The 18,615-nt window shown below is 36.2% G+C and overlaps 1 protein-coding gene across 3 annotated transcripts; it reads right to left on the bottom strand.

Moving 5' to 3' along the window:
• Nucleotides 1-1,438: 1,438 nt before the first annotated feature.
• MS3_00006488 (uncharacterized protein) lies at nt 1,439-7,871 on the bottom strand. 3 transcript variants are annotated; one of them, XM_051214652.1, is made up of 10 exons: nt 7,809-7,858; nt 6,282-6,391; nt 6,103-6,250; nt 5,930-6,065; nt 5,765-5,899; nt 3,234-3,357; nt 3,134-3,193; nt 3,018-3,089; nt 2,932-2,979; nt 1,439-2,886 (listed from the first exon to the last, which is right to left on the bottom strand). In XM_051214652.1, exons 2-10 carry the CDS (start codon nt 6,303-6,305, stop codon nt 2,833-2,835), a joined length of 801 nt encoding a protein of 266 aa, XP_051067834.1. In that variant the 5' UTR covers nt 6,306-6,391; nt 7,809-7,858; the 3' UTR covers nt 1,439-2,832. The 3 variants fall into 3 exon arrangements, with proteins under 3 accessions (XP_051067834.1, XP_051067833.1, XP_051067835.1); XM_051214654.1 differs by having other exon boundaries at nt 5,765-6,065; nt 7,809-7,871; XM_051214653.1 differs by having other exon boundaries at nt 1,439-3,089; nt 5,930-6,094; nt 6,128-6,250.
• Nucleotides 7,872-18,615: the final 10,744 nt, after the last annotated feature.

Genomic DNA, 18,615 nt, shown 5'->3' with positions numbered 1-18,615 from the left:
GATGACTTTTTGAATTATCTTGATGCCAGAAACAGGTAGTAGATAGTCAAGCAGGCCGACGTCATGAGTACATGTCATCCGCAGTTTTTAGAATTATGATTTCCTTTAGTTGAAAGGCAGAGCAAAAGCATGCGATACGCATGGCTATATATCGTTCGGCGTTTTCTGTAATATACAGGTCTCCTAAAGGCACACATATTAGCAAGTTAGGCTAGCCTACAAACACGCCACCGACGTGAGGCAGTTCAAGTACGGGATGACCGCCTTTAGGTACACCGCTCAAGGTCGCTGAACCGGAGGGGGTAATTTGAATTTCAAGCTAGCTTTTGTCCTATTTGTAAGCATGTTTTGGTTAAATAAGTATTTAGAGCACAACGCGTCTTTTATATACAAAGATGAACTACAAATACAGATTTTAAGTAATTTTTAAATTTAAGTGCATTTTTTGGCAGAACTATGTTAAAAAAGCTAATTAAGTACAGAATAATAAAATAACATACTTCTCTATAATTTATTGTTCAGATGAAGTTCTAATATACATAAAGATAACTAATTAATTTTACACTCAAATCACTTATACATTTTATTGCGTTATTCTAGTACACAATGTGTGTTATGGGAACATTTTAATGTAGAGTTGAGGTGTAAATACTCGAAAAATTTAATAAAAATAGATCTTATAACTATAATAATTTGTTATTCCCACTCGCTACAAAGCTCGTCAGACTGTTCCACTAGCACTAAATTTTCATTGCGTAACATGTTAGACATAAAAATATCTCCTTGCATGAATCACTTTTCATCAAGTTATAAACAAGCTGAAGCATATACTTATTACTCCAGTGCTTTCGGTTAGATTTCACCATATTTAAAGTCTTAGTAAGTGCATGGACCGAATCGCGACATTAAGGATCACCGTTGAACAATCAGTGGGATTGAATTCGTTACTATACACTAACTTCTTTGATTATAAGAAAGCGCTGACAATGTTAATTTAATCAAAATAGATATGAGGTTACTTTATGCACAATTAAAGCGAACTAAATGACAGACGAGGTTAATACCACGAGAAACATAATAGATTCCGTTTATTTCTCTCAGAAATATGGACGATTCAAGTCGATTGAGACCTATCGAAGCTGGAAATTAAATATATGCCAAGACAATCTTTGTTTGCAAAAATAATTTTCTATGATAGATGTATGGATTAAGTGCCAAATTACGGATAGAAAATATAAAAAATAAGTTACAAACCTATATAGTCAAATAGCATCTATCTTTAAAAATACAGAAATTCCAAGTGGCATAATACCTAAAAATTTAAATATTAAGCACCAAGCTGTCACACATCCTATATCACATAGTAATTAAGCGAGTTCATCGAAGGATTTGAGCACATTTTCAAACTTATGCAGACTTGAACTATTTTGCATAATTTTAAGAGGCATTACACATTGATAGAGAAATATGGAATTAATCATAAGTCAATTTTTTGGGCAGAATAAAAGTACTGACAAAATTCAGGAATCAAGGATAATACATAATCGCCACGTCAGATAAGACCGTCATTTCTTGACGGTCTGATGGAAGCTAATACTAAATCAGGTAGGCAAAACTGTTGGTGAATAAAGAATTGATAGAACGCTAAAGTAAATAGGCATGCTTAGTGTCTAACTTCAATCGATTCATGATTTTGCGCAACCCTTCATCAATTGTCTGAGGTGGATAACTATCACCATCCGACACCGATGGGACTCCACTGGTCACGGCTTCCCACTAGAACTGGACATTAGCACCGTTGGATGCCAGCTCAGTGGTCTAGACGTTAAGCATTCGCACGCGAGACCGAAAGCCCTAGATTCGAGTCCCGCGTGCGGGATCGTGGATGCGCACTGCTCAGGAGTCCCATACTTGGAAGAAACGGCCGTCTAGTGCTTCGAGGTTTTCAATGTTTGTCTAGTTTAGATCGACTAAAAAATCCAACTATTAAAATTACTACAATGTCCACAAATCCTCATTCTGATAAAGAATAGTTCACAAGAAATCTATCATCTAGCCATCAGTGGTCAAAAGTAAAAACATTCAAATGATTTGTTTAGATACTATCGAATAACCTAGGTAAGCAAGACAGAACTACATTAATATTATTGTGGAATACTCCGCAAGATTCATTCAGCTGAGGAAAATCAAAATGATGGTAATTCTGAACAAAGCAATTCTGTTCAAGTTTGATATATGGGCTATAATTTAGTATCATACTTTGCAATGCTAACCGACAGACAGGCAAAAACAAACTAGCACCTGGAAAAAAAGTTACCAGTATAATGGAGTCTCACAAGAAAGAATAGGTTGTGTCAAAATAAAAAATACAAAATGACATTATGTTCAAAAGCTAGATGTCAAAGAAGAGAATCGTCAGCTCCAGTGCAACCAATTTCAAAGAAATCAATGTTTTCACATAAGAATTTATAAAAATTCCTTGGAACTACAATACATAAAAACCAAAACTTTAACCTACGTAAGAACTAACTCCTCATAACTATGTCAATAATTTGATTATGATCAAGAATCAAGAAACTGCTTAAATTCCTACTGTTACGTCTTTCCGAAACAAAAGTTATGACATGTGTATGAACATAGAAGTAGAATTATAAGAATGTTTGAGACTAAAATCTTTTTTATAAGTAAATTAACAGTATAAATATATGTCGACAAAAAAGTCAAGAGATCGTGCTGTTCCGTTTGGCAATGAATGCTTATACCCAAGTAATCAGTGAAATAGACATACAACAAGCTTTTGAGGTGTAAGTGCTTTCTATTGAGGAGTTAGCTCTAATTCCATGCGTTGAACCCCATAATTTTCTGTAACTGTGAGTCAACTGATGCCTAGTAGAGATAAAGAAAACTTATTCCCAGCAAAAGAAACCATACCATTTGAGAAAGAGCATCGCTTAATTGTTTTTCAGCTTTTGTGGTATCCTAAAATGAAATATATTGTACAAAATTCCCAATCCTACGATATCAATCCCCATGTACTGGTCTACACGATTAGATAATATTGCCTTTCGTTCTTTGATTTCCTCAATTTCCTAATAAGAAGGACTGGTAAAGTGAATAGACAAATAGAACACACTTTCTTCCATGACATCAGAAGGCGCTGATCAGGTGCTTTTTCAACGGATGACAATAACTCCTATCAGTAACAAAAATGTCCAATTAGTAAAGCAACTTACACTTAATTGACGATCTGATTCACTAAGGGATTTCGATAAATTTAAATACTTTTCTTTAATATGCTGCATGGAACGCATATCTGACAGCACGCTTTCTTGAGAGAGACGCCAATCACTAGAAAACCTATGAAGAACAAAATAATACATTCAGTTTGAAATTACGATTTATTTGTTTTCGAAACACGAAATCAATCTGAAGGTAGTAATTACAAAATTCACTATAATTTCAAACATTGCCCGGTCTTTTTCATGAGTGTTTTTCCATATGGCGTTTTCATGAACATATACGAATGCTATTTAACTAAGTATGTTTTTATGTTTAAAATGATATACTTAGTTACGAAACAAGGAAATGTTCATTGCATGATCCCTCAATGGGACGAATTAGTCCAGTAACATAATTCTGATATTAGATAGTTAAACGTGCTTCATAAAAAACAAAGAGCAGAAATAATGAATAAAAACCTAGAAATTTACAGAAACATAGGATGACCAGCCTTGCTATCTGATTAATATTACAGTGAATATGGTCAACAAAAAATAACTATTATCAAAATACCTTAAGATTACACACACTTGTATAAAAAAGTTTTTGTTCAATCAAAAAATCAGACAACCATGTAACGCAACAGTTACGGGTGGTTAGCGCAAAAAGATATGATACCGAAAATACTTATAAAAACGGACACAATAATCTACCAATGTAGCTAATCATAGTAAATTCAACAATCTTACATGGGTTACATTTAATTAGAAGACGAAATTCAAAGACTATGGTGGGGATTCGCACAATGCAAGCTGGAGAGAAAGTATTACAATCGGGGAGAGGTGTTGCTGTACTCCGGTCATGAAGAAGAAAATGCTTTGCACACACAAGGAGTTGCACTGATGCTCTACAGAGAAGCATGAAAACCACTTATAAGATGGGAATCTCATGAGTCCAGAATCATCAAAGCAACCTTCAGAACAAAGAATATTATCCAGTATTATGCATCCACCAATGATAATAACGACGACGATAAAGACTAGTGCTGTGGGAGGGAACAAATCAACTTCCAGCTGAAGAAGCAATTAGGAAAAGACGCTCAATGTGGGTAAGATATAAATTGCGGAAATCCTCAAACTGCACTGACTTGGAATCCTAACGGTAACAGGCAAATTAGGAAAACCAAAGAACATATTGCGTCGGGAATTGGAGACAGGTATAAAAAAATGAATGGCGGTTGGAAACAGCTGGAAGGGAGAGAACAAGACAGAATTGGTTGGAGAATCCTGGTCGGAAGCTTATCCCCCTCCACGGAAGGGGATACAGGCGTAATTTCTACGTTATGATTGACTGAATTCGTGCTACTCAAGCGTAATAAGATACTGAGTTCATCAACGCGTCCAGCTTTTTTCAAATTTATCTACTATTCCACCCACCGAGACTTTGGTTGGTGTAAACAAGACTGATTCAATTCTTTAGGTGAGCTGTATTACTTAATTTCCCCCCTTAAACGTGATGTCTATGAAGTCTATATATTGATAGTCATCGGTTAGCAAGACTCGTAGTAGCAGTTTAAAAATACTAGCAAAAAATTTGAGATCCATCCCCTAAACATAACTTAGAGTAGTGAGTTTGTGAAAGAAATCGCAATTTAGGACAACCCAGAGTAAAAAATCAGTCTATGCCAGTCCAAACAGGAAACCTAGAGAATACGTACTTAACAAATACTTTTGTTGGGAAAGTCCAATCGATAGATTTTGATTGAGATCTGAGAACTACGAGTAACAATATTTATTGACCATGAAGCATTTAAATGAACTTAGGACCTTCTTGTTTAGTTGAATTACAATTATTCTTACTTTTTATAAGCGCTTGGATAATCAACAATCTAAATCAAGCTAAAGAAATCCTGCTTGCTTTACAGATTTCAATTAAAACAATAATCACGTAAACCAGTATTTCTCGTGACGCGTAATAATTAGCCGGAACGAATTAGCTGATATCCACTGAGGTTTATTGATGTTTAAGGAGAAAGAATGTAGTTGTAAAATCTCAGCGAATGAATTTGAAGTAAATCCAATGTTCCGCTTGGCACTCTGCTCCAAGCTTTTTCAAGGAAAGATAATCAAACACCAAAATTACCGAATATGAATAAGTTCTCTTGTCGACTGTTTATTAAACAGGTTATCCAATCCCATCCATAGTAACGTTGGATTTACTTCAAATTCTTCGCGAAATTTTACAAATACATTCTTCCTCCCTAATGTTTAGCATGAACTCAGCGTCCAAATACTGTGAAACTATTCGGTCAAATTTAGACGAACATACTGACTTGACATGTAAATTGAATTCAGCAGTTAATATCAGTTATTAGCTAATATGACTTCAAAAATCATATAAAAAGGGTTAAATGTAGCTCTGAACAAAACAGATATCCACGATGTCCATTGACAAAAGACGCTTGAAGGTTAATTGAGATATAATAAAACTTAGTTGTACTAGATATTTCTCAAATTAACGGGTTATTTTAAGCAAAATAATCTACCTTATTAAATTCCTTTCCATCGCATCGACCTCCATAATAATTGTCCTTAATGAATTGTATGAATTCTCTAAAGAGGTAACCAATGTTTCTAAATTATCCTGGTATTCTTTGGATGCAAGAACACGATTTTTGATGCTGGATAATATATACGGAACAAACAGATACCTGTGGATAGAACAACTACGACAATCGATTGCTGAAAGTCGCAATGCTAATTGGTTTACTTTGTGACGGATGTCATTATTAGGTTTAGAACCCAGTCTAGCGTGGAACCTATCCAACAGAGTTGAGAGGCGAGTTTCTGGAATGGCAGCATAGATATTTCAAAAACTACAAACCATCAGTAGAAAATTCATCTCTAACTTTCTTTTCCATCAAGTCAATGGCCTCGTGAGAGTTTCTGTGGATCGCTTTGAATTCATCATCAGAAGCGTCCAGCACATTTTTAAATTTACAGAATAATCCCCCATGAATGTATTTTGGATTCTGAAAGGGATATAAAATAGTGAGCATCTACCTCGTGATCCGATTCCCGCCGCATTTCCAAGGAACGAATTCAAACCTTTTAAAACAGATGCTGATAGTTCGTAGTCGAAATGGATTCAAGGATACCTGACGATAACCAAACTAGAGAAAATAGGAAGCAGACTGATCAGAAAACAATGTGAGCGGATAAACATGATAACCCTAAAACAGACTGTAAACAAATTTCGAAAACACTTGTAGGGGACTTAATTAACCGGAAGCAAATACTCCAACTGGGCATTATAATTCATGGGAAAACCGAACGTCAAAGTTGACAGCACCATTGGTGCCCTCACAGAAAGCGACGGGCTTAACAGGAAACTTGGTTAATAAACATTGATAGTATGTAATCGCGTATTCTTATGGACGGTGGAGAATGTCATACTCAGATTCCTATCAAAATATAAACGCCTCACGTAATTGAGCAAGTACAGTGATCGAGGGACTTTTGTCACTATCAACTAAAAAGTGGGAACAATTTGCTTTAAAATAGTTGAAATTAATAGAAATATCTACCATGCAAGCGAAAAGCGAATTTGAGATAGTCCTTAAGCTAAATTGAAGAACATATGTGCTCCTAATGCAGATTTCTTATTAAAGTACTTGATTTAAGTCAATGAGTAATCAAGTGTTCACCGAAGATAGATAACATTCTCCTCTTCTAAACCATACCTTACACCAACCAAAGTTTGATAAAGTTGTAAAAAGGATAAAGGAGAACTACTGCACTAGAGATGACGTCAGTTCGTGATGAAAACCTTGACTTCGTTTTGCAACAAAATTTCAGAACACCAGCATCTCTAAACACCCAGATCTATGCTTCCTGCATTAGGACTAGTATCGTTTTGTGGCAAAAACCACATGGAGTGATAGCCCTAAATCACAACACTAACCCGACTGCTAATAGGTAAACTTGATCTTAATCATTTAATACGTATTGTTGTACACCAGATAAATAGACATATGGGTTAATGATAAAAAACGCTTACTAATCCGTTGCAGTTTTATTGCTTTATAGTGCAAATTGTTTTATAACTAGGCCGACAAGTCACCTGACGTTTTCTGTGGAGTATGCCTTTACCAAGTTTTCGGTGAGACTATAACTCATGGACGAACTTAAGGCGACGCCACAGTGACCCTGAGAATGTTCACTCACTCACTAGGAATTAATGTTGGTTATAAGGCAGTGTGGGGAATTAGAATTTCGATTTACAGTTGACGGATAGGGTTAGACTTCGATTTAGTTTTCATCACAAACTGAAATCAGCCAAAGTGCCAAGACGCCATGAAAGCAAATGGGTAAATGAATTTTGCGCCCAAATCCAAGATCTGTTATCTTATACCTGATTGGTTTGTCCACAAATTATAGTCCCACCGAATTTGATGAGGAACTATAAGTAACCTACAGGTGACGTAGTAAACTGAGGATTATTCTTGAAAAAACATAGGAAGTTGAGTATGTTAAAAATTCAAAATTGTCTTGGGCAAAGATCGTCAAACTTATTCGACAAGACCTCACATTGACTACTTTGAGACACAATTCATGATGGGCGGCTAAATGCACAAGACCCAAACAGCGAATAAGACAAACAATAATACGCATGCCTAGTCAGAGGAATAGAAAACTGTTATAGAGGGAATGAAAGAAAGCGTTTTCAAATTAAAGTTCGTTTTTAGCATTATTGAGTTATGTATACTTCTGGACAGAGGTTAAGATAAATAAAACAAAAAAAGAAACCCATAACCCAATCAACCAACAGAGGGGAAATAAAGGCGAACAAAGGGGAATTGAAGTGGAAAATGCGTTGGAAAATAAAGAGGAGATAAGCGAGAAACTCGCCAAAATGTCTGCTTTTTCGCCTATCCGAGTAAAATGATGCGGATTTCCCCCTTTTTGTCGCTCTTTCGTTCATATGTCTCTGAATTGTCTACTTTTCGCCTAATTATACGCCGAATTGTCTACTTTTGCCCCAACTTTTAAAACACCATTGGCATAACCACAAAGGTCTCCTATGTTTGCCTCTATCCCCACAACAAACCACACTAAAACTGCAATCCACGGGAAAAATTGTATATGTTTAAATAAATTTATTGAAAAGGAGAGGAGTATTATTGTGCAACATTATAGCAGAAGCTTGAGCATAAATCGTTTTTCGTTTTCATAATAACTGCCAATTTATTGGTATTTAAAAAGATCTGCAAAAGAATAAACAGGTGATGTATTATTAATATGGTATGTGTATTTAATCGTAAGTTCACTGACAATCAAACACACCTCAACACTTAAATAGTTTCCCATGTAAGTAAGAAAGTAAGCCCATTTACAAAATAATGTTTATTGAAAAATAAGTAGAACATAAAAAACATTTCGCGGTTTACATCCTTTAGCCACGCATGTCCGGCCATTGAGAATGAAAATAATCTTCCTCTGAATTCTGAAGTGTAAAGAACGAAAGACGTTACAACAATATCCGAATGGCATGCTTCGGCACATCCAAATACTTGAAGCTTCACTTACGGTTATTTATATTAATAGACAACGGGTGAGACTGCTCGAACTGTCCAGGGGGATGTCGATTTCTAATATCTAGAAGACCATTAACAACTTTTAATAATGATGAAGTCCCATTAAATCCTAGCTAAATTATCCATCAGACTGATAATTGGTTGCCAAACAACATATCGCTCCTCGCCAAGTTTAAGGACAACCGTGATTATCAGTATAGACCACCTAAGTTGATGATCTACAAGATCAACGCCTCTCTATATTCCTACCTACTGGGGTGGACCTTCGGCTAGCTTAAGGTTTCCTTATGGTTTTTTACCGAACATAAGTTCATACGGTACAGGAAGTAACAAGCAGTAGTGCTAATAGATGTATTCATCATTTAATCTCAAACATTCTAAGGTCATCGCTGTCATTCTCTGTCTAAAATGAGCTTTGCTTTAGAGAAAATCAGTGCCGTGAGAGCTAATATTATGTGAGCCTAATCAATAATCTTTTTAGTAACTTTCTGTGAATGTTCTGATACTGACAGTATATTTTTCGACCGGGTGAATATCACTGCATGGACGGGGATATGCGGTTGAACCCATTTATAGTCACTCTCCTCTCAGTTGAAAGGCAGCAAAATGAAAGACTCGATAACTTTGGTATAACTAAAGTGTACCACATCGATAATTGTTCTTGTAGTCAAAAATGCTGACCAAATCAGCGTGCACATCAACCTGACTTGTACATGCATCGCATCATATCATTATGCCATATGAATTCAACAATTATATACACCGCCTTTACAATTTCCCACTAAGCCCATCGTAGTCTATATCGAAATGCGTAATTCCGTTTATGAATTGAACTATCATATTAAGCCTATAAAGGCATCGAAAGTAGTTGCGATAATAAAGTTATATAATTATGATCTAGTTTGGCTTTAGTACTGCTATAATAATAGACCTGATCCTAAAATTGTAGATTTGTCATGATGTGAATACCTAATCTACGAGATCTTACGCGGAAGTCCCATCATTGTCCACACTAACTCATCGCGTCGTAAGAATCGGAAGTATAACATCTTGCACATTTAAGCCGAAGGGAGAATAATATACTTGGTGTGAATAAAGACAAGTTATACAGAATGACTACGTCTGCGAGGCTGAGACATGCTATCCGATTAACTGAGTTGAATCTCTCCCGTACCCTTGCTGAACTTCTCTTCGTGTTAATTGCTGAATATGAATCTTCTAAGCAATGATATGCTCAACTTCAAGGGTCGTGTGGTTAGAAATCGACACCATCACAGAGTCACTGCAATTTGATGTTACCTTGCTGCATTGGAATAACAACTTAACTGACAAATCGTCGTTAGTCAAGTAACCGTCTAACACAAGATCTTTTGAGCCTACTGCTGGAATAAATACTAGGTGGGCAAGTATTTCTGGACAGTAATTTGCAATGTAATAAAACAGCTCGAACCAATTAAAGCTATAAACTTCTGATACTCCCAAATCACCCTAAACAACAATACCCATTTCCGATTGGCTAGTTCCCAATCAACACTGTAACTAGTTATCCATAATGGTTTCTAAATGTCATAATTAAGCGCCGTCGTGACATGACAATCATGTAATATGATTAATAAAATTGGTGAAACTATTAGCCGAAACTCTGTCGATAATCTAACTTATAGTTAGCATTAAATAATGTTGTTTTCTCATGGTTATCTTTATCTGTTATCGATTATTTTGGTATGAGCAGCTGAGCAAACCTCCTGCGAACTGAAAACATTGCTGTCGAACTTGCCACGACACTGACACATGTTCATGCCATTACCATAGACATGAGTTGGGAGTTGTAATGACCTTGGTTACAACTTATGTTCTCCATGGTAATCACATGAGCAGCACCCACTTTTTGCCATTTCGCAAAGATTGATTCAGGCGAAAGTATCGTACGACACCCCGTCACTTATATTCGCAGTGCATGAGTTCATTTGATCTCAACATCATACAATCACTTTATTTCAAATAAGTCGATTCCTATCTTATGCCAAAGACGATACATACAACGAACGTGTATGCACCGTCGACTGGTAAGTATGAATATAAATAATTTTACTGCATGTCAAACATTAGTTCTAGATCATGTCTCTCAATTACCCGCTCATGTTTGGATAGTTTCTGTTAGCCATCTGTTCGAAAATCGCATGGTTATCACTATTTTTGCGTAATATAGGCATTTTGATAATGATTCATGTGTATCAGTATTTATAGTAAATCCTGTTACAGTTAAACAATAATGAGGTCGGAAAATCTCTCCGTAAACAAATAAACGTTATTGAACCTAACAAGCAAACTGGAACATTGGTCACACATTAATCCATTCAGTTAGCCTACTAATGAACATGGAATTAGATATCAACTCATGTGGACAGCATACCGGCACAAATGTTAACTGACTTTATAATTTAAAACAAATATAACAATATCAACATTTCTATAATGTTGATTAGTTTTCTAAAATACTTATGCCGCCCATATGTTAAGTTCTTAACCAACGGTGACGCTGCGCATCCTGACGTGACTTCCCAAAATATTCCCGTACTATAAAATTCTTCATTTTGCTAACCCCACTTTGTTTGACGCTGAAATAATGTTCACGTAGTTTTTCATTCTGAGTGTATCAGAATTAAACTGAACATTTTGAAATTGATTCATGCATTTCCCAATCATTTGCTGCCGCCTTTTGTATTTACCCTTCACTTTATCAATACCCGTGGGGATTTTGTTGCTCTGTTGGTAACCTGCGGCACAAGACAACCCCACTCCATTTGGCATCGGACCATCGTCACGTTGATTCTGATAAGTAAGTTGAGTAGTGGCATATGTTCCTAATTAATGACCTTCGAAGCTAAACATATAGTTACTGAAAAGATTTATATTCAACATTCAGCATTGGAGAACGTGGGGAAAAAATCGAAATGGCATGTCTCGGTCATGCAGGCGTGGTCATTCCTTATAAACTCTTACATCGGTATCAAGTGCATTGTTCTCTTCTCAGCTCAAATGTGTTCGTCAAAAATGACTGACGTCATATTGCTGATCGTTACTATAGGATGAGTCAATATAGACAATGATGTAAACTTCACGTAGATTAGATTAGGTAGTAGCATTATGACAAATCTACAGTCAAACGTTTCGAGTGCCTTACACATTTTCAAGTAAAAATTTATATATACGAGTGATAGGATCATAGGAAATATCGTTTTATTGTGCTTCGTGAAAAATTATGTCCACCGATACTAGAAATGAACTGCATATCATTTTGAATGTTGGAGATCTTGTGAAAATGATGGAAGAATATATGGTGTAACATCTACAAAAGGTTGTCCTCCAACTATTGTGCATAGTTTAAAGTTCGTTTCAACATTTTGCTTTATTCGAGAACAAAACCTTTTACGCTGCACCTCAAGCTACATTAAAAATCTGTTAGTGACAGCTGCACTTTTGGAAACAGACCTACAGGGAACGGTCAATTCACTAACGCGATTGTATTTCAAGCAGGCACTGCTAAGTTCGGGCCTCGGAGAACCTCTTCAATGCACAACCACCCAGCTGACTATTTCAAACAGGGACTAACCGTGTGTCTTGGATACGACTTCTGGAAGCCGCCCATCCCTACTTATAATACATGTAACCCTCTGGTAATATCGAGGCAGTTTGCATAGAACAAAATTGCATCGAAAGAGACTAATAAATTTCAGTCTTAAAAATTTGTAAAAATAGCAAGAAAAACGAACGTAAACAAATTAACGTTTATCCCTACATGTCGAAAGAGGAACTATTGACATATTCCCCTCCTTTCTCAAAGAGTAGAGCAAACTATAACCATATTTTTTGTAGGCATATGGTTTTTTAGTGTATACTCTTGTGGTGTTTGTATAAACTAGTGATTCCGTACTTAATGTCCGCTTGATTTCGAATTCCAAATACAGCATGTTCGTCTGTGCTCATCTAGTTCTATTTGTTGTAAAATGCGCTATTTCGGAAATTCCTAGATCGTTTATTGATTCAAATACTTCTAATCATCACAATCCTTCTAGAGCGAGATAAAATCTTAAGTAGTGTGATGATAAGAAACAAATCTACTTACGACGACAACAACAGTAAATGTTTCAGACTGTGTCTATAGTTTCCATGGTGTTACGCATGGACTGTTTCAGTTTTTGTGGTATTCTTCAAGAGTTAATTATTTGGGCTGATTACTTGACATAGCTTTTCTAATCAGCAAAAAGACTAGCTTTGAAAGAGATTATCAGGAAAGTAGTTGCTGGTTGTTCAAAATGAACAACAAACCGTGTGGCGTTTTTGTGAGGGTTAACACAAGGCGTCGATAGGTGACCGCCCAAATTTGGTCCCATGGTAACTATCAGCTGCCTCATCCATTCGCTGAACAGTTTGTTTGTTTACTCTTCTTACAATACTGGTTGTTTTGGTTGAATTCCGTTCCTGGAATAAGTTTGAAATAACATTATTTTTTCCATTTTATTTATGTACTGTTATAAGTTGTTGAAATGACTGTATGCGAGTCGACTGGTTGTACGGATTTATTAGAAGATTCAGTTATATCTCAAACATAAGGTATGAGGTGTCATTTTTTGTTTCACTCGAAACTCGGGATTATTCTGTAGATATACATAATCATTCCGAAAGTTGATTTAAATATTTAGACTTCATAGGTAATCACTACAGAACTGAAATCTGTTGATTGGGATTAACTGAATCATATTCATTAATGGCTGTCTTAATTTCATTTTATTCAATCACTGAGATTCAGTGGCTACCAGAATGAGCGACAGTACCCTTGGTTGATTGAGTCGCCTATCCTTATGACAAAGAAATAACGTTCTGTTTGCTAGGAAGGTTAAATGCTGTGAGTTTACAGATAATTCGTTATCGTTCCAAATTTTCAGACAGTTGTTATCCTATAGTTGATTGTTCACTGTCAGAATAAACTGAACTGATCTGTCCTCATTTCTGAGTAGATAATGACTGTATGAGCAGGGTTAAAACCTGTTTGGCTATTGCATATCTGTACCTTTTATACCTAATATATTATTAATAGGACTACGTTACCGAGATATATTATTGTTTGTTTGGCGGTCATGTAAAAATCTATACTCGTTAATCTGGAGTTCTGAGAATCACAAGGGTATCATGTTTGAGTAAAACTGTTGGAGCAAGCATACAATCCTGTCACTAAAAGTTACATAAAAGAACAAATTAAGGCAGATTATAATCATGAAGCACCATTCCCTATCCCATACTAGTTAATCAACCGGCGTTTGGGATTATCGACCTTGGTAATCTATGATTAGCCACTGAACTTACACTGAGTAATATTTGTTTCAGGTTAATGTTGACTAAAGAGTAGTTGGGACGAGGTATATTTCTGTTTCACTGACCCTATAACTGAACTGCCTTTCAGTAAGCCATCGGTATGATGGTGAAGGAATTTCAACCCCTGGAAATGGTAAAAACTGACTCATCTTGTAAATAATTTTAGTTCCTATTCACGTTTTTCACGTCTTAGTTGATTTTTTATCGTGTACTAACCGTCATTCAAATTTGACCTTGAACTTTCTCTGATACATTTGCACTATGTGGATGACTCACTGATTGTTGTTCTATAGATACATTACTACTCATACATTCTTTGTTTTCATTCAGTCAGCTGCGACATTGATGGATCGTTTATATAATTTCTGCATCTGCTTACACATCACGTTTGTTTTTTCACTATTGGTTCATATATCCCAGACAAATAAAAAAAGGGAAATAAAGGCGAACAAAGGGGAAATAGAGGGGTAAATGCTTTGGTAGCGAAAGGAAAAATAAAGGGGAAAACGCATCAGAATGTCGTCTTTTTCGCCTGTCCGGGGGAAATAATGCAGATTTCCCCTTTTTTTCTCCGTTTTGTCGATAAATTACCGACTTACCGCCTAAATATCCGCCGAATTGTCAAATTTTCACCTAAATATCCGCCGAATTGCCTACTTTCCGCCTAAACATCCGCTGAATTGTCTACTTTTCGCCTAAATATCCGCCAAATTAACGACTTTTCGCCTAAATTTCCGCTAAATTGTCTACTTTTCGCCTAAATACACACAGAACTGCTTATTTTCGATCTATTGACATAACTTCAAACGTCTCCTATGTTCGCCTTTATTTTTAACAACATACCGAAATAAAACTCCGATGCACTGGAAAATCAGTGTACTTTAAAAAAATTTTATTTAAGAGGAAAATCGTATTATTGTGCAACATTAGAGCAGAAGCTTGAGCATCGATCGTTTTGTATATCCATTGTAATTGCCAATTCATTGTTATTTGAAAAGATCTACAAAAGATGAAACAGGTGATGTATTATTCATAAGGCATTTGCATCTAATCTAAAGTTAACTGACACAAATACACATTCTCAACACTTCTATAGTTTCCCAAGTAAGTAATAAAGTAAGCTCTTTGACAAAATAATGTTTATTAAAATGTCGGTAGAACATTAAAACAATCGCATGGATTACTCCCTTCAGCCACATTCGTTCGCCTATTGAGAATTGAAGTAGTCATCCTGTGAATTATTAAGTTTAAAAAACAGAAAAAGTCACAACAATCTATGAATGACATGTCTTGGCACAGCCAAATACTTTAAGCTAAACTTACGGTTATGTCCGTTAGTACTGATGACTGTAACTATGTAGCCTTAAGGAAAGTTATCACTTATAATTAATACATACCTGCCCTTCTTTCCTTCTTTTACGCTTCATCACTTTGTCTCTGACATCGTGAAAATAACCTTGTGTGGCTATGTCGTACAGCTTCGCAAGGTCTTTTTCGTTGACAGAGGATGATATAAGGGGATTTGTTGACGCACCTGAAGCTTAAATACTAAATATTAGTTACTTCGTATGCAGCCGTAAAACCGGCATTTTTGAAGTGGTCGTTTCGAAGAAGTTCCAAGTAACGTGAAGTTACTGGCGACTTCAGGTGTCAAGAGGTACGACAGAACATACTGCATCGACGTTTTCGGATCGTCACCCGATAGCCTGGTAACCATTGCCATCTGTAATCGTGACGAATTATTATGTTAATGTTTCCATGTTTGTAACTTACCTAATTCATGAATAACTTTACATTTCATAAGTGACCAATTGTCATTTGGTTGGTCGCACTTCTGCAGGTGTATATCTACCAGGTCGTTTGGAAAAAGGCAGAGTTCCTTGCCTACTATCCAGTCCTTCGATGCCATCATAAGTAGTTTTTTGCTGAGGACGTCAACAATGATGTATTTCTTGTTAGTGGGCTGAAAATAACATAAGACGTAAGTAAATGGTTTATCATCATTAACTAAACACTAATGAAACATTTACAATAAAGTATGCAACAATGGGATTACAACTATATAATTGATACAATTGATGGCTATACACTTACAATCAATGTCCTTAACCGATACCCATATGTATTCATGGCTAACTACGGAGCACATAAAGATTCCAATATCACTAGATGGGAAAGGATCTTCAAAGTAATTGCATGGGTCAGTGAAAGTCCTAAATTTTAGTAGTCCATCCTCCTCTATATCAGTGACTAAACCTGGCTGGCCGTTCACTACTACTACATTATCAGGCTTATATGAAGTTATTTTACTGTTGTTAAACATAATTACTTGTTTAGTGGAGACATCATTAGCGCCTATTGGGGTGGTATTTGTTAAACCACTAATTTGAAGCCTATCGCTGAAGGACATTCTCTCAGCATAACGCTGAGCTGCTTGCTTAGCTACTGCAAACCCACTACGCACGGAATTCTTAATTTGTCTCATATAAGACTCGAATGGAAAGGCTGAAAAACTATCCAAAGGTCCATGTGCACGAACGTCGTCAGGGAGGTGTTGTAACGAATGCACATTGTAAACTAAGTCTTCAGACCCATAACACCATTCGTATTCCTCCAGGAAGTTTAGTAAATCTATTCTGGCGGTTTCTACAACAGTTTTATGTAATTTGGGATGTGCAAGCAGATACATGGATAACGCTAAACGCCGGAAATTAAGATAAAAAGATTGTGACAATGTATTTTCAAGAATCACCGGGCCTAAATACAGAAGGAACAACCTACATTCAGAAGCTTTCCATGCCAATACAAAGTCTAGTGTACGGCATTTACGGGGAAAGTCAGGAGCACTTGCTACACAACCGGATATTAAATTATTTATGTCTCTAATTGCACATGAGTTAAATTTCAGCAGTCTTCGGCGTGCTAAATCTATCCATAAATTAGCCAGTTTTTTGGCAACACCAAGGTACACCATGTGCATAGGATCTAGAGGAAAAGTTATAATCATATTAATAGAAGGCGATTCCATTATAGAATGTCCTTGATGGTGAATTGATTGAGTCTGACGACGGAAGGTGTCGTCTGTTCTTAAAGTATATACTCCATTTGAAAAGGTCGTTTTCCCCTCCATCCTATAAGATATATATTCACGTATGAATTTATTATACACACCACTAGTATCTGGAAACCTTTGATTGATGTTGCTAGTGGATGGTGTAACAGTTGAAGTACTGTCATTACGACTGATTTCTGTCTACACTTCTATCAATTTAATAAACAACACTGTTGAACTCAGTTACCTTTTAGAGTGCTTTCATTAGCAAACTCACTGAACGAAAAGAAGTCATATTTTTTCGTGAAAGCAGCTCTCATTTTATTCCACCTCCTATTATAAGTGGTTCTGTGACAACCAAGAGAACGTGACAAGTTCATAGTGGCCCTACCTCTACAAACATTCTCACTGACTTCAACAAAACTCATATTATTGGCCTTACAAGTTAATTAGTCACAATGAACATGAAATTCTGAGAGCACGTCACTCACCTGCATCACGTAAGTTTTTTGTGATGGCTCCCAAGCATGTCGGAACACTTTAGCTAAACAACTAACGAAGTCAGTGTATATGCGTCTCAACCGAATGCCTGGTTCCGTAATTTGTACCTTGTATTTATGACATTAGTTTTGTTTTTTTATTAAGTGGTGCCTTAATTTGTCAAAGTTTATGAAAACATCAGTTCTGGATGCGGTTCATTCAAATACTGTACGTTACGTATAATCGTCGACATATTTCCCCCAAATACAGGACGTAAGGGGGAAAAAACGACATTTCCCCTAAATAACCGACGTAAAGGCGAAAAAGCGACATTTCCCCTTTATTTACGCTTTCGTCCGCTTTATTTCCCCTTTTTGGGTTGTTTGGGATATTGTAAATTCCATGCTAGGTTTGGAACGGACTGTCTAGATAGCTTAGGTACGCGCTACTGCATAGTTGGAACCAAAATAAGGTAACTGGAAAATTAACGATCCTAAATTACATTATAAATATAAATGTACAGCATTATCCAGGCAAATAAAACCACCCAGTTATTCACTCAATAATCGTCCAGTCAGTAGTCGAATATAAATTACATTAGACAGATAAGTTGGTAAGGAATGTAAGGGAATTACCAAGTGCAGCAAATAAATGTTATTCTACCCTTTCTGAATAGATCACGTACAGATTCGTTTGAAAGATAATATTTAATTATGTTATAACACAGAGTGTTTCCAATTCCGGAAGAGTGCTTCAACTCACAATCAAAAATTACACAATTCCAGTCAAAGCAAGTAACACAATCGAAAGGGGGGAGCTATAGCTCCCCCTTTCGACTGATTATAATCAATATGGCTACCGACATGACTATGTATCAACTAGAACAAAATAATTG

This window comes from Schistosoma haematobium, chromosome 2, assembly GCF_000699445.3.
Source record: "Schistosoma haematobium chromosome 2, whole genome shotgun sequence".
In the NCBI taxonomy this organism is placed as follows: domain Eukaryota; kingdom Metazoa; phylum Platyhelminthes; class Trematoda; order Strigeidida; family Schistosomatidae; genus Schistosoma; species Schistosoma haematobium.
This window is presented reverse-complemented; position numbering and strand designations above follow the sequence as displayed.

What these genes read in the sequence shown, in the direction of transcription:
- MS3_00006488 (XM_051214654.1), bottom strand. Translation starts at nt 6,305, where the DNA reads ATGCGGCGGGAATCGGATCACGAG. An exon ending in GGCGGGAATCGGATCACGAG is followed by an intron (nt 6,251 to 6,281) that starts GTAGATGCTCAC and finishes TATCCCTTTCAG; the next exon opens with AATCCAAAATACATTCATGG. An exon ending in ATGGAAAGGAATTTAATAAG is followed by an intron (nt 3,358 to 5,764) that starts GTAGATTATTTT and finishes TGTTCTTCATAG; the next exon opens with GTTTTCTAGTGATTGGCGTC.